Consider the following 16236-nt stretch of genomic DNA (forward strand, 5'->3'; position numbering starts at 1 on the left):
ATATATATATGCATTTATGTATATATCATATTTATTTTTATTTATTAATTTTATTTACATCCGTTTTCTGTAAAATTTACGTAACATAAAACACAGGATATTAAAAGATTGAGTATTCTGTCAAAATATGATAATTAAATAATAAATTTTCTTGAGTAAATCACGCATAACTATTCGATATAATGTCAAAGAGCAGAAGAATTTAGACATTTAATTGCTATTATCGAGACATTGTCATCTAAAAATTATATCCCGCGCAGGCGATGCACGTTTGCCTTTTCAACGTACTTTTAATTAAAACATATGCGCTTGATTTAGTGCGTGCCCGCAATATGTTGTATCAATCAAAATCCGTTTGCGTTCGTAATTCAGCTTTTCCTCCAATTCGAAACGAAAACATTCGATATGATAGCATATTTCAGTTCCTAGACAAGACATGCATAATTGCGAAATTTCCTTCGGGAAAGTGTACGTAATATGAAAGCATTAATTAAACACAACGTTATTTTTCTCCCTATTTTTAATGAATTATTTTTTTTTCAGATTTTATTTGTATACGCTTTTTTTGCTTTGTTCCTCTTTTAATAATATAAAATTTAAACTTTTATACCTAATCTTTGCACAAATCATTAATCATACGCTCTTTTTACGATGAACACTTCACTTAATAAAAATAGATAAACCCGTAGTACCTATTAGAGCGCAGCAGTCACTACGCTCACTACATGAAAGAGCGTGTCTCGAAAAAAAGAGAACGAGGAATAACATATGGTGGAAAAGAAATTTTCTTCGTTGACGTGACGATTTGTACGAGCAACAGGCAACTTTCATTAAGCCTTTTGGTGCCGCGCGATTTCTCTCTCTTCTTTCTTCTCCCTATTTCCCTCTCTTTTCTCTCGGTCTTCTCTTCGTCGCTACGGCTTATGTAATTGTAGGAAAGCTGATGTGCATAGTGCGCGCGCAATGCATGCGAGAGAGAAATGCATCGTCTGTGTGCACGTCGACGTAGAAGCCGAGAGCGAAAGCGAGAATGATAGAGAGAGATAGATAGATAGATGGATGGATAGAGAGAGAGAGAGAGAGAGAGAGAGAGAGAGACGTCCGGGTCATTCACGAGTCGCGCGCGCTCCAGCATGCAGGCTTTGTGCCACGCCAAGAATTGCCGGCGGCGTTTGGTTGCGCGTGGGTGCGAGCGCGACGGAGATGCCTCTCGTGTGTTTAAGCGCCGTTAGCGTCGCGTCCCCCGTAATCCCGTCCCGCGTTTTCGCGTCGCATCGTGTCGAGACGGTCCTCACGCTGCTCTCAAACGTAATTAAAGCGACGCAAACGACGCCTCTTTCGGTTGTTCTCCACGTGTCTGCGGGAGAACTGGCAGTCAATCTTTCACGCTACTTCTTTTTTTTTTTTTTTTGGGAAACTGCTTTTTGAGCTTTTGGAGCTTTTGGGATCAGTTATATTTGGCAAAGACAAAGACGTTTATTATGAAAAGGTTTTAATTTAAAGAACGAAAACTCGAGTGTTATAAGAATATTAATAATTGATACAATTAGTAAACTTTTTAGTAAGTTTTTTGTTAGATTGAGTCTGAAGATATAAGTATAGGGAGAAGGAAATCTTTATTAAAGTTTCGTTACTGTTTTTACTTTATATCCTCTCTCTTTTTAAATCTTTTATAGACCTTTTATTTATAGACCTTTTTATTTAATCGAACATTGCCTCAATAGAGATTTAATTTAAAGCGTTATTTAAACATCAAGAGGTATATTTAATTTTGAAGGTGAAAAACGCGCGAAGCGAAATAAGCGAAATAAGGTAAACGTTTCACGGATAATTCTCTTAAGCGGATAGCAATTTCTGTTGGCGCGAGGAGCCGCATTAAAATATTAATCGCGCACTTGAATACCAAGCGAGAATCTCAACTGCCGCGTGCAAAGCGGCTGCTGCTGCTGCAAAAATGTGAAGTTTGTCGGCAAGCGGCGAACCAAAGAAATCACTCTCGCCCAAGACCTACGTACCGTTCAACCAAGTCTCTCTCTCGTTGAAAACTTTCGGTCGGAAGTTTTTTTCCCTCCCTCTCATGAGTTCTCTCTCTCTCTCTCTCTTTCTCAGCAGACTTTCTCAGCACTCCGTACGTACCGCTGATAGTGTCTGTATCTATACATATATATATATATATATATATATATATATATATATATATATATATAGAGAGAGAGAGAGAGAGAGAGAGAGAGGAGAAAGAACGAAGAGGGACCTTTTTATCTGTTTTCCATCGGGCAAAACGAGTTGCCTTTTGTACGACGGTCGATAAAAGGGTGGAAATGATGATCCCTTAGGATGAGAGCCGCGCGCCGAGGGAACTTTCAGGCGACGTTGAAGATTGGTCGTATTAACGACATCGTGGATTTGCGGCGACGATGGCGACAGCGGTTGCGGCGGTTGTGGATCGCGGTGGTAAGGGAATTGCGGAAAGGGTATAGTCGTTTTATCACGCTCGTATAACGAATTATAAAGCGAAGGTCGCGATCGAACGACCGCGGAAATTTGCCCGACACTATGGAATAATCTTACGCCTATATAAAGCTGCTTTTTCCGTAGCGATAATACCATGGTCGTTACGGAAAATTGCTCGCAGCACAATACTGTACATGGTGGGATTACAAATCATATTTAGTGTACTATGTGTATGTGTGCGGGAAAATGAAACAAATCATATCGCCGAGAATAATTAAAAAAAATATATATATATATGATTGAAAATCTTTCCTATAGCCGGCAATGTCGCGGTAGTCATTTATTTTGTTTCTTAACTGGAATCGAGTTGGAGTACTCTGATTGGTATTCTGTCGAAACTGCATTTAACGATTTTCAATACTCTACACATCTGCCCGGCTTAATTTTAATTACGAACGCGAAGTATTGTTACAGGTCGTTTAGCGTAATTAAAAGTAATTAAAGTACTCGCCGGATGTGTTTCGCAACGGTTTGCTGCATTTCGGCGAGCGATTTTCATCCCGGCTTCGATTCCCGGCAAAGTTGGCAAATTTTTAAGTTTGCCCGGGTGTAAATAAAGCCCGATCGCGGATGAGCAATAAAAATTTGTAGACGAGAGTGCAAGTACATATAAGACACATGTGCAATATCATTTGCCCGATATATACACGAAGTGTGCAAACACCGTTCTCCTCGTTTCTTCGACGGAATTCAATATTTGTCCCTCCCGAATGAAAGTGTATTATCGCGTATCAATCAAGAAGAACAAATGTTTGCTGAAAGACGGAAGCGACAGTTGCTGCAGCTTCGACTTCGGCTAGTCGAAGAGACGAGACGACACTCCGTGTCGTATACGATAATCACGGCCGATGAGAGTTTAATTATCCAGTGATTAAATATCTGTCAGCCGGAAGTTTGATCCGTCACTGTGATGATCGTATGATATGAAAACGCGCGTTCGATCGCGGTCGATTTAATCGCGCCCGGTTCATATTGCATTTCGCGAGACGAACTGTTTAAATTGCATCGCGTCGCACTGATGTAAAATGCAAGCATTACGTGAGTTGAATCTTCTCGCGACACACTTTGTACAGGATGTTACTGAAATACTTTGGCAAGCTTTGCAAGTGCGTTCTTCGATCAAGTTGGAATCAATCTTCCCTTAGCGGAAATTTTATTGAGAGGGTGCCTTCCTTTTTAACTTTACATATTAAATATGTCGACAACATTTTGGAATCGAAATTCTATTAAAATGAAGTTTACTCGAAATTGGGACATAACTTTGTTAATCATATCTATCTTTAAAATTTAATTTAAGATAAGCTTCCTCTCTATTGTCAATGATTTATACTTTGTTTATGCACATGATATTTTTGCTACGAAAAAATAAACCGTGTATTGATTAGAGGCTAAAGCTTTTAAACTTGTTAAGTATTTTAGAAACATACTGTACTACAAGCATTTATGTGGGAATTGTCAGCGTCTTTCTTCACCTATTCCTACATAGACTTCAATTTTGAATTTTGCGAGGCTAGACGAAGTGGCAAATTGGATTTCCCGGAATTGTCGAGATCTCCGCTTTTCCCCGGGAAAGCATAATCGAAAACCAGTTTGAACGGTTGAGTACACGTGGTCGATAAATAGTCAGACGAGGGTGTGCGTCATTGAAAGATTCACAACTTGCAAGGTGACGCGATAAATTTTTCTATTGTTACAATCGTTAGAACGCGTAATTCCTTGTATGTTCATTCTTTCTTAACTGCTGTAGTAGTCAAGAAAATGTTTTGAGAAATCTTTGCGTTGAATATCGACAGTCAATTAATTATTTTCGTATCATAAAATAATATTTCTGGAAATTCAATAATAATCTGTCCATATCTACTGTGCGACGAAATGTGCTTTGAATTCGCAAATATAACTTTGTGTTTTCTAATTGCAATATTCGATTTGAAACATCCTGCTTATATGATTTTAGTATTATTTTGAATTTCAATTTATGTTTTAAGTCTCGGACAAGAAATAGCGTAATCATCTGACGCATTGAATCAATTTTGACTTATAGTATTTCTTTTATACATATTGCAGATTAAATTTTTATAATTGATTTTAATTACGCATACGCATACAAATATAAATATAATTTATATTAAAATATATTTTAATATATCTCCTCCCTTAAAAAAATGGATATTATTTGTACATAAATTAAAAAAAGGAAAATATTTTTAAAATAAAAATTATTGATATTGTTTGTACAATGTATACGTGAAATTATTATAAGCAGTGAATTATATTTCAATGTGGAATACAATTGATAACTGAAAAGTTTCTTCAAGTAAAATAATTCTCTCGGGGCGTAACAAATATTGAGATCTTTTTATACATTAAGATGACGATATTATCACTGCACTACTCGTGCATTTTTATCGATGCTTACAAAGTTTAATTACTAATCTGTCCTCGCGTACAGCCAGCGTAGATATAGAGGACAAACTTAAATTAGCATGCATACGAAGGCTTTGACATCGAAGTACAGTAGAATTAATATTCACAGCAAGGGTAGTGAAATCCGAATCAGGGTGCAATCACGGCGACTGAATAACAGGGGGTGCGGAGATATAGTGTTAATTATGTGCCAAATAAATTAGCAACTTGTTGATTGTCATTAATACTCGATAAAGCTGATCAAACATCCAATAGCCCTTGCGAAACGATCGGATACTTATAAGCCCTAATAATAACACATTTTACGCGGCTCGTTCTCGTAGATCACATGTAGATTTAATGCAAATATCCCTAATTGACATTGTACATTGTGAATGCGAATCACCCTTTAATGTAACGAATGTGTGTAAACATGCGTCATCGTTGCATTAATATGATTCAAAATACATGAAGTTCAAATTGTTGCTATAGAAAATTTAAAAAAATTTTTTAAATTGTCAATAAATGAGATACGGTCGTATTAAGGGAAAAAATAATTGTGTTAATGTTAAAATTTTAACATTAAATTTTAACGTTAAAATTTTAAGTATGATATTTTTATGAAACGAAGAAATTTTCTTGGTTACAACATATTTCTTTTCTACGCTCAATTTCTCTCTACGCTCCTTGTAATTCTATGCAAATAAAATTACAATTTTGAACACTGTAAATTTTATATCAAATTAAGACAGCGTATAGTACTATATTTATATAGTTGCAAAAATATCCTGCTACATAACTATATAATGTAATTGCTGTCGGAGTTAAAAATAGACAAAAAAAGTACAAAATAATAATTTAATAGCATATCATTTTTTAATTACTTAAATTAGTTAAGTTATTTTTTTTTTTGTCCCACTTATAGCTTTTTTGTATGAAAGTACGCGTTGTATTCTATGTCTCGTTTATATTATTTTGCGAAATATTTTATGAGGCAATTTATGCGAAAAAAAATTGTAAGATATATTATACTCTTTAACAATGCATTATAATTAATTATTAAGAAATATGCTGAAATAATGCCAAAATTATAATGCGCTTGATATTAAATGTAGAACACTTTCCTAGTCACGAACGTTTTATTAATACGCAATCAATTAACTATAACGAACAGATAAAGGAAATTTTTATCTTGATAATACAAGAAAGAAAGAAAAATCTTTATTAATAAAATATATTAAACAAAACGTACATATAGTTTATTTATACATGTTCAACATTTTAAATAACAGATAATATCATTAATGCATATTTTACATGTATCAACATATTTTTATCTGATATACATACATGTGTGCATTTTAATTTAAATATTTTTTTCTGCTGAATTATATTTTCGGCTAAACTATACTTTTTCAATACTTAATATCGTCGAATGAACGAATGTATAATTAATGATGTTTCTCACCTCATAAACGTCAATATATCCCTATTATATATTCTTTTGTGTTTTTCATTATTATATTTTTGTACATTCAGCCTCGTCGTCGGCTTATATTATATCTCGTTTATAAAACTCCGGCGTATTGTTGCACTATCCTGCTCCACTCCTTCGGGAAGGATCGCTGAATGTGAGAAAGGACCTTCTTGATCTGACGTGTCTCCTCCGGGCTGCATTGCGGGCAGGAGCCTCTCAAAACCAGCGGCACTAAACCTGGATAAAATAACGACATACAAATCTCCGACAGAATTTTCAAGTCGGTTTTACGTAGTATTTAAGTTTATATACGCGTGAATAATTCCTCTCTCCGAAATTCGTATAATATTATTCTGCAATAATATTACAATATTCGTATACTAATATTATCGCAAGATATACATAATATTTAATTAACGTTTTAAATTTCCGTGAGTGTACATATATATATATATATATATATAATTTTCGGAATGCCCGATGCTAATTTTGATCTTCTATGAGATAAACCTGTGCGGATAACAAATAAAAATGAGGAAGAGAGGAAAATGCAAAATTTGCCTTTTTAAAGAAGATGTACATAAATATACTTAACATGTATTACATAAATAGCATATTGTGGGAGAGACAAATATGTTCAATATTTAATATCTTTAATAAAGTATTTATGCACTGGTGTAATTTCCAAATTTTCAGATTCTGAGTTTAGATTCTATTTCTATAGACATGCGAAAGTGTTCAACCCCTATGTTTACTCTGCGACAATGGAAACGCGACAATTAGCGCGACGTACTTGTTCACGTATCTCTCGCGTATCTCTCACTGGAAATTGGACTCACCAAAATTATACCAAATACAAACTCCTTGCTTGCAATTATTTCGATATAATAAGCACTTCACTTGAATTTGGAAATATCGAAAAATATCTTCTCATCTCTGATTAATTTTTTTTTCTTAATAAGAAGTTTATTATAGAGTTGATCTTTTTTCGCCGAGAGTTTATTGATGCCAATCAAAGAGGATTAGAATCTTATTTTTTAAGTCTTATTTGGGATAATCGCAGAATATGAACTTTCCGTGAAAAGTTTAATTTGCTCGAAGAGGAGGGATGGGGAGCGTACTTTTCAAGCGTCGTCCGACCGGGTCGCATGGCGCTTCTCCCAGGGCGCACTTCAGCTGTCTGGTCAAGTAACGCTTGTCGCTCAATGCTATGTTTAATTGTTCATCAGAAACCCGCGATCTGCCGGTTTGCTGTCCCTCGCTGTTGTCCGATTCGGCCGCCATCGTCGCGGCGAGCAGAGCGCAGGCGAGAATAAGAAACTGCAACATAATTGCATGTATTATATATACAGATGGCTCATAATTGTTGCATCAATTATTACTAAACGTATTGTGATATCGCGTAATTAAACGAACAGTATTAGCGCAATTCCGAAATTATTGACTCTCCGTTATTCCGTTGTGTTTTGTAAATAGCGGATACTTTCTCTGTAGATTTTGCACGAAAAAAAAACGGGAGACCGGAACTTTTTCTTCCGCGAGTTTCCGCACTAAATTTATTAACTCTGCCGCGCGACATTGCGACACATATCCATCCCTCCGACAGCGCTTAATGCGATTATACCATCTGCAAGTATTATGGTAAATGGGTTCCGGAGTAGACGAGACAGAGAAACGGGGATAGACATTTCGCATGAGGCGAAATTAGCTGCACGGCCGTCCGACAATAAGGGCGGAAGCACGTCTGTCATGCGGTAACGAAAGCGGATAAGGAAGGGCTAGCCTGCAGGCGAGGCAGGCGGAGCACGCCAAAGCTAACATAGCTAAACAAGCAGCACAACCACCGCGTCGTGCCGCTGCTATACGACGACGGTATGCGAGTAGCTCCAATCTCTGTTTGCTCGCCTCATCTCTCTTCCTCCCCGCGGCGTTTCACCACGAGCGTGCGACGCGTCTCGTTACGCTGCATCGCGCATCATCGTCGGATTTTAACTAAGGGGGTCGCCTTTAAATTATGTACCTCGTCTCTCCTTTTTTTTTTTCATAACCATTCTACTACGGAAAGTGAATTTTCTTCTCATGTGCTCTCGACTTCCTTCCACCGCGACACGTCCTACTTCATTAAGCGAATATCTTACGCTTTAAAGAATCAGTGTAAGTACGCTAGCGAATATTGTATTAATTTTATACTTATTTCTTTATTATTACGCGAATTGAATTACACTTTCCGCGGAGCAAGGAATATTTAATTATTCAATAAATTCAATTCTTAAGCATACAAAAATATCGCCAATTAAAACAAATTAAATACTTTAGATAAATTGTTTATAGAAAAGTATTTTTTTTTTTTTACTAAATGTGAAGTCTCAATACTGAAATGGATATTGGATACCATTTATTAAATTTTCAAAACATCAAACATGTACTATATGATATGGACATATGAAAAAGTGATATATCCTATTTTGAACAACGTATGTTTGTTCGAAAGTGCCAACATACTACTGCTCGATGATAGTTTCGCCGCTGGTGACAGTTTTTATGCCTCGTACACACATGCATATACACGTATATATATATACATACTCACACTGGATGTAGGTCAATTGACTCTTTGAATTTGCGCCAATCAAAAAAAATATTGTGTGAATGTTTTGTATACGTGTGTATATATATGCATATATATATATATATATGTGTGTGTGTGTGTGTGTGTGTGTGTGTGTGTGTTCGTCACGTTGCTTTATGGACATTAATCAAACGAGTTTATGAAGACGTGTTGATTGTCCGATGCGATAGCTTCGACATGGAGACGACATTTCCACAGATTATTACGAACTCGTGTAATATACCTGAGTTCGTAGCCAATCGAATTCCTTCGCGCGCTGTTTATTGGATTCCTTTGACATCCTTTGTGCCAACGTATTCGCCCTGATTGTGGTCCTCGTTCCTCTTTTGCATATCGCCTCGCGAGTAAACCCGTTTGACAGCCCGAACTGCAATCGGGAACTTATGATTCACCGCCGGTTCGACTACATTTTTAACCTTTTTTTTTTCTTCTTCTTTTTTACATGCGCGTTATAATTTGAATTTTAATCTCATCGCCCTTTCACTGCTTTCTCCGACCTGGATTTCGAATAACCTCGGGCTTTATGATCGTCGATTTTCTTCCTTGCCTTCGTCGACTCTTTACATACATACGTCGACTCTTTGCATACTGCCGAGTTTATGGCATTTTTTTGGTGCGTGCTGTCTTGTTTTATGACACTAATATTCATCATGGAACAATATATGCGAGACGGCTGAATACTAAATTCTCGTAGCCGACTGTAATCTATAGTATCGTAATCGAACATTTAAATTTTAGATAAAAAAAATTAATACACATACATTTTTTAGTTTCTTATATTTGAAATGGAAAAATAATGAAAATAGGAAAATGTGAATTGTTGATCGTAAAATGTTACGTTCTTATAACGTCGTGTTAGAGATATTGCATCCACCAACACCACCAAATTTTCATGACCCAAATGCAGCTTAATCACGACGTAATTACGTTTCGCGTTTCAAATCGTACTTAGCGCGCCTGCCTCGTCGTCGTCTGTCTGATTTCCCGGCGGAGATCCGGCATCTCGAATTTCGACTTTTGTGGCAGAATCCTAATAATCTCGACGGCTCCGTAAATCACGACGCGTCCATGTAGATATATATATATATATATATATATATATATATATATATATGTATGTATATATATGGCGAGATCCGGGAGTGATTTGTGGATTCGATGCGGGCGCGCTCGCGCAAAACCGCTTACTTCCGCAAAGCGGTGTGAATTATAAGAATTATTGGCCGCTCAGAATGGCAAATTGGTGGCGATATAGATTTTATCGTCGGCACGTCGCGCCTCGCGATAAACCGTTCGCGCGTTATAATGCATCGGAATGTTACGGATGCTGCGCACTCTCTCGCACACTCTCGCTTGTACATACGGCGATTCGCATACGGGCCGTTAATTACGGCTCGCATTCAATGCGGCCGATAATGCGCCGTAAGCATACGATGTTTCGCGAGAGAACTGTCGTGTATTAGTATAGTATTAATTACGCTCATGAGAAGCTCGCGCCCGTGCATTGCCCGATAATTACATATATCGTGCATTTATATCGGCGCGCCACACTTTTGCCCAGCTTCCACTCGATGATTTATTCTCGCGTCGCGTCGTCATGCTTGCGTCGCACGGCACATTTGCGCGATTATAAAATTAATTTGCATTGATGCTGGCGAGAGAGAGAGAGGAGATTTTCCCTCTCGTCGGTGAATGGTAACCGAGAGATATACCTATCAACGAAAACGCACACACCTTTCTACAAGTTATTCTACGTTCGACCGATATCGGCGTCGCGTTCGATAAATAATAATTTAGCGACACGTCGCCGCCGCCACGTCGATGCGGCGTTATTTGCGACCGCATTAATTTACGGTTATCAAACTAATTTACAGTTGCTTAGCGCTAATCGAGATATACTAGCGAGATTGTCGCCGCGATCGGTAGCCGCGTCTTCGCATTTCATATTGAGCGCGATCAATAAATGATATCATCAATAAATAACAGCTTGCTCTTGCGACTACAATATTTGCGTGTAAAACAGGCGAACTATTTGGGGCGAAATTAATGGTAGATCGTAGATTAATAATAATTATCGAACCAACCTCGTGTTTGTTATATTGTCGAAGTGCATTTATATCAGAACTGCATTTTGTATAAATCTGCAAGACTTATCAATAGTTAAAAGGCACACATAACATCCTTATCAATCCTTAATATTGTTGATGTTATAAATACAATAGATTTTTTAACAAGAAAACTACTTTGTACATATTAGTATAAACTATGTTAATATTTTATAGAAAGACTAATTTATTATATTTTCCAGCCAACGTTTAATATTAAAATCTTTCTTTTAAGTTTATGCGATACATATGACTCGGGTTTTGAAATCGAGAAAATTTTCATCCATTTATTTTCTCATATTTTCATTATCATAAATAGATTTACAAATTATTTTCTATAACGTCAAAGAGAGAGTTTCGTTTAATCCTTTATTCATTACTATACAGGCTGTGAACGCTTTAGACCACAATGTGGTTGCAGTAGGGTTTACGAAATCGTTCGACCACCTTTACGATTGTTATTCTGGTCGATGTTTCCACACCTTTCGCATAAGTATACCATTGCGATACGTATGAATTATAATGTTATTGTATCGCATTGTCGATAAGCCGCTGTTTCAATCGTGGCGCACATATAACCATTGCACTACGTGCGAAAATTCGATAATTCGATTTTAAAGCAGGAAAATTCTTTTTTCTTTCGTAGGATTTTATTCATAGCTCTGAGTTATTTTTTGTAGGCATTCCAATTATACACCAATTATTAAAAATTTTTACGTCATTCGAGAGACGTGTCCATAAGTTTATAAATCGTACAATTTCCTCTTTTTACTTTGAAATAAGTTACATATTGCTATTTGTGTTCTTGTGTGTTATAAAAAAAATTTCTTCTACAATTTAACTCAAGTAAATTTATTTTTATTGTATTAAGTTTTTTCTATACCATTTCGTGTATATCTTGCAATATTCAAAAAAAAAACAAAACATACTAATTTAACTCAGTTTCATAAACACAATATTTTATTATTAGATCAAAAGACACTCGTGAAGATTTAATAATAGTTAATATCCTGTTATGTTCATGCAAAACAACGATATGTATTAGAACACAACGATATCTGTCTCTTCATTATAATAGAAAGATTTCGTTATAAGGTTTCTCTCTGTCTCTCATCTCTACTATCTATTTTTTTTCTTGTACGCGTATGTAATTGTTACAAATCAATACAATTGCATGGTATAGCACTTTCAAATACATTACAATGTTTTTGTAGACGCGCAAGGTAGAATTATTTTGCATCATGCAAATCGTTTAGCCGTATAAAGGTATGCAACAATGAAACATTATTGGTTTAATGTAATGGTGCATTAATCCGAGCCTTTGCGTACATGCAAACATTCATTTCAACAAACATTCATTCCAAATTCGGTAATATGGTCTGTAAAATACGTCCTTATTGGCTTCCAATATTTGCTTCAATTAAATAGAATGTCTGCATTCGGAAAAAGATACAAAATTTATTTTTTTTCTGCAAAATGCGAGTCATGAAAAAAGTGCGCATTCTAAAAATAAATTAAATAAATTATTTTATTAAAATGTATTTTTATTACATGACAAATTTACTTAAAAAAAATTAAATAATATATTCACTTTATTACTATTAATACGCGTTATCAAACAATATTTGCGAGCTTTAATCGTTGATTTTATTTATTTTGTATTTTATTTGCTTGCTTTAGTGATTTAACGATGTTATAATTCTGAAATAGATCGATAATTTTGGATTTATTCCTTGTTATTTCTGAGATGCAGATACGCGCTTCGTAAAACGCGCAACTCCTGAGACACACGTCCCAAGCAAATATGCAATTATGCAAAGTGGAGCAATTTTTTAACACGAATTTATTCACCACTGGGCATCTCCGTTCGTACGGAGATGAAACGCATTACAATAAAAATAAATCGCCCGGAAGCGGCGCGGTAGGGTCTCCCCTATCCTCATCTGCCGTAAATGTATGACACAGAGCGAATCCGCGAGGAGGATCCTAAGTATCTCGTAGCCTGAACCTGAACGCCCGATGAATAAGCTCCTTGAGGCGGTATCTCGCAGAGGCAGGTTATCGTAGGGCGGGCGAGAATTTTCCCCGCATAGCGAAACAAACCACCGCTCCCCTAAACGCGTGAGCTTCGCGAAACGTGTCGCGGTTCTCCCTCGAGGGCGCTCACCCCCGAAACTTTAAATCACCGGTCGCGTATACACCTATATAATAGGGTAGAGGGAGATTGCGTATCGCGCGCGCGCGAGAGCGTACATCAACCTGTTGCGCACGTTCGTCACTCACCTTGATTGCCGGAGCCATGCCGAAACTCGAGAGATCACGACGCCGCTTGATCTTGGAGGTTTTGCAAAGAGGTCGAGATCGAGATAATGATAAATGATGTTCCAAAGTCTCGAACGTGTGCTCCTTCTGCTCGATAGCTCCTCGTTGATCCTCTCACCGCAAAGTCGCGCGACGCACTGGGCCCTGGGCCTAGACAGGCACGTATCTCTGGCCTTTCCTCCCCTTCTTTTAGATAAGTGTACTATAGTGTGCGTGGCGCGCGGAACAAGTGATATATACCGGCACTCCGAAGAGAGATACTTGTCTCCGGCTACCGGCAACGTTGAAGGAAGGGGAAAGGTGCGTGACGTAGCACTTTTTCACTTTTGACAGATACGCATAAGCGGATGTCGTTATTTTATACGACTTTCGTCGACATACTGTTTCTTTCGCAGAAAGTAAAATGGTGAGAGAAAGAAAGTTATTAAATATTCTCAGGCTTATCGCGGATAAAAATTAAAGATTTACAAGATTTATTATACTCCGTTCTATGTGAGTAAAATTTCAGAAAATAATTAGACGATCAAATATATAATAGCGAAAATAATAGATGCTGGCATTAAATAATAGAATTTTGGAGATTTACGAGGATAACTCTGAATGTATAATCATTTCAATATCATAAATTATAATTTATATATAATATTGATAATTATGTTGATATTTTTCTATGATATTATATTGATAAGAGAAATGTTTGACAAGAAGAGAAGGAACGAGAGATCTAGCAAGATGTCGTATTGATTTGAATTCTTTTTTTATCATTATCATTGATAAATTTATAATTATACCTTTAATGTCAAAATATTATTTTATTCTATCATATGCATATCGTACGGATACGGAACAGAACAGAGCAAATTGTTAATTTCTTAAAAAACTTTGTAGAACTCGAAGCGGATCTCGCATCATTAGGTAATAGCCGCCCGGTCGATTTCACTCATTGAAGAAATGCGCTGTCATAGATAGCTATTTTTGTTCAATCTCTTCAGCGGAAACGAATTGCATGCATTATGTCATACAAGGAAAAGTCATTTTCATGGATTTATCGACTTTTTTCTTGGCACGCTTTGGAATGACAATTCGATTATACAAATCCGTTCAATATTACGCGTATAACGTTACACGACCAGTTAATGCGATGTATTTTCAGCTGCTGGATTATTACAAAATTGGAACAAAAATAGCGCCTCTTGTTTATTCAGGGCTGTCGATGAACCCTGCTATCTTGGTTCCTTGAAAAGACATTGGCTGAAATATTTAAAGTTACAAAAAATAGTTGCAGTAATTAGCTCAACGGATAGCTATAACAATGTTATAATATCTTCGCTGCTCGACTCTTTTAAAGCTAATTGGATCGTGTAATTTATCTCTCTTTGAGATTTTTTAATTTCCACATTTTATTTAATTGCATTTAATTTTCACGTTCTTTTAATCTCTTCATCCTTAAAGAGATATACTTTCTCTAGATCTTGGTGGACGATACCGCGTAATGAAAACATGCAGAAAGAGACGCCGAGTGAATATTTCCATATTCCAACAGAATTAATCATCGCAATGTGGGATAAAATATATTCGCCACCATGTAAAAATATGCATTTATCTCGTCGTATGTTCAGACAGAGGTCTCGGCTTTTTACATCGACTCTACCGCCCCTTAATGCGGCATTTGCATCGCAAATTCCCTCGCTATTTTCTCCGCCGGATACATCCGATCCGCAAAGTTGCATCGTTACAAAAGCAATCCCGATAAAATCTCCGACCTGTCCTCTCTCTGGGACGAATATAACGAGTCAACGAGCGTATTTTTCGGCGCGCGTTTCATTTTGTTGCTGTCGCTCTAGCTTTGTCGTCGACCCCTTTTTCTTTTTTTCTTTTACACATTTCACCGCGACTTCACGACCTGGAAGCACGAGAAAGAAAATTCCCGGCTAAAATCGACGAATTTAATGGGTATGCGATGCCATAAGTCGAGGCGTCATTCGCGTTCGCATATGCGACGCATGCTCGTCCAGGATGGTAACAGGTTTCGAAAGCAGGGTTCGACGAAAAAAAAAAATAAAATAAAAAGGAAGATGACCTGGGAAGGTATGAAAAATACGGTTGTGTCGGCGAGAGAGCGGACGCGGCAACCCAGCTTCCACATCGACGAGATGGACCGACGACGAGGAAAACTCGTGCCTTGTATCAATGAAGGTTACATCGGCTGGAATTTGCTGTGCACTTTCGAGCCGGAAAAGTTTACGCGGCATTGCGTCAGCAAAATTACAACAGCATCCAAAGAGAGTAAATTTGAACAAAATTTAGCAAAATATAATTAAATTAATGGTTATTGCATAATTAAATTAATAAATAACACTTATGATTATAAATATTCTTGATCAGTATTTATTATTAATCAGTATTTATTTAATCAGTACTTATTATTTTATATTAATCAGTAATTATTATTAATTAATAAATAATGGGAGAAGGATAGCTAAATTAATTATTATTTATGATTGAATTATTAATCATTAATTGGAATTTGATTGTATTTTGAATTCAATAAATTAAACGATTAAAACAATATTGGAATTTATGAAATTTGTATACATTGTATATTGTATATATTGTATTAATTGTTAACGAAAATAAATCTCAAAATTATATAATATAGAGTATATATGAGAACTTTAAAGAAAAATTATATCAACTAAATACGAGATAAATATTTTTATGCAAAATTTATGAAAGTTCGTCATTATTTTTTCAACTTTGTACGAGAAGTATTACATATAAATAAA

At 36.3% G+C, this 16236-nt stretch overlaps 1 protein-coding gene across 1 annotated transcript; it reads right to left on the reverse strand.

Annotated features, from left to right (window-relative positions):
* Positions 1 to 6135: 6135 nt before the first annotated feature.
* LOC126858545 (ejaculatory bulb-specific protein 3-like) lies at positions 6136 to 13605 on the reverse strand. Its single transcript, XM_050608954.1, has 3 exons — positions 13412 to 13605; positions 7516 to 7714; positions 6136 to 6631 (listed from the first exon to the last, which is right to left on the reverse strand). The coding sequence occupies exons 1-3, from the start codon at positions 13427 to 13429 to the stop codon at positions 6486 to 6488; spliced, it is 363 nt and encodes a 120-aa protein (XP_050464911.1). The 5' UTR covers positions 13430 to 13605; the 3' UTR covers positions 6136 to 6485.
* Positions 13606 to 16236: the final 2631 nt, after the last annotated feature.

Source organism: Cataglyphis hispanica, chromosome 25 (genome assembly GCF_021464435.1).
Source record: "Cataglyphis hispanica isolate Lineage 1 chromosome 25, ULB_Chis1_1.0, whole genome shotgun sequence".
NCBI classification, from domain to species: domain Eukaryota; kingdom Metazoa; phylum Arthropoda; class Insecta; order Hymenoptera; family Formicidae; genus Cataglyphis; species Cataglyphis hispanica.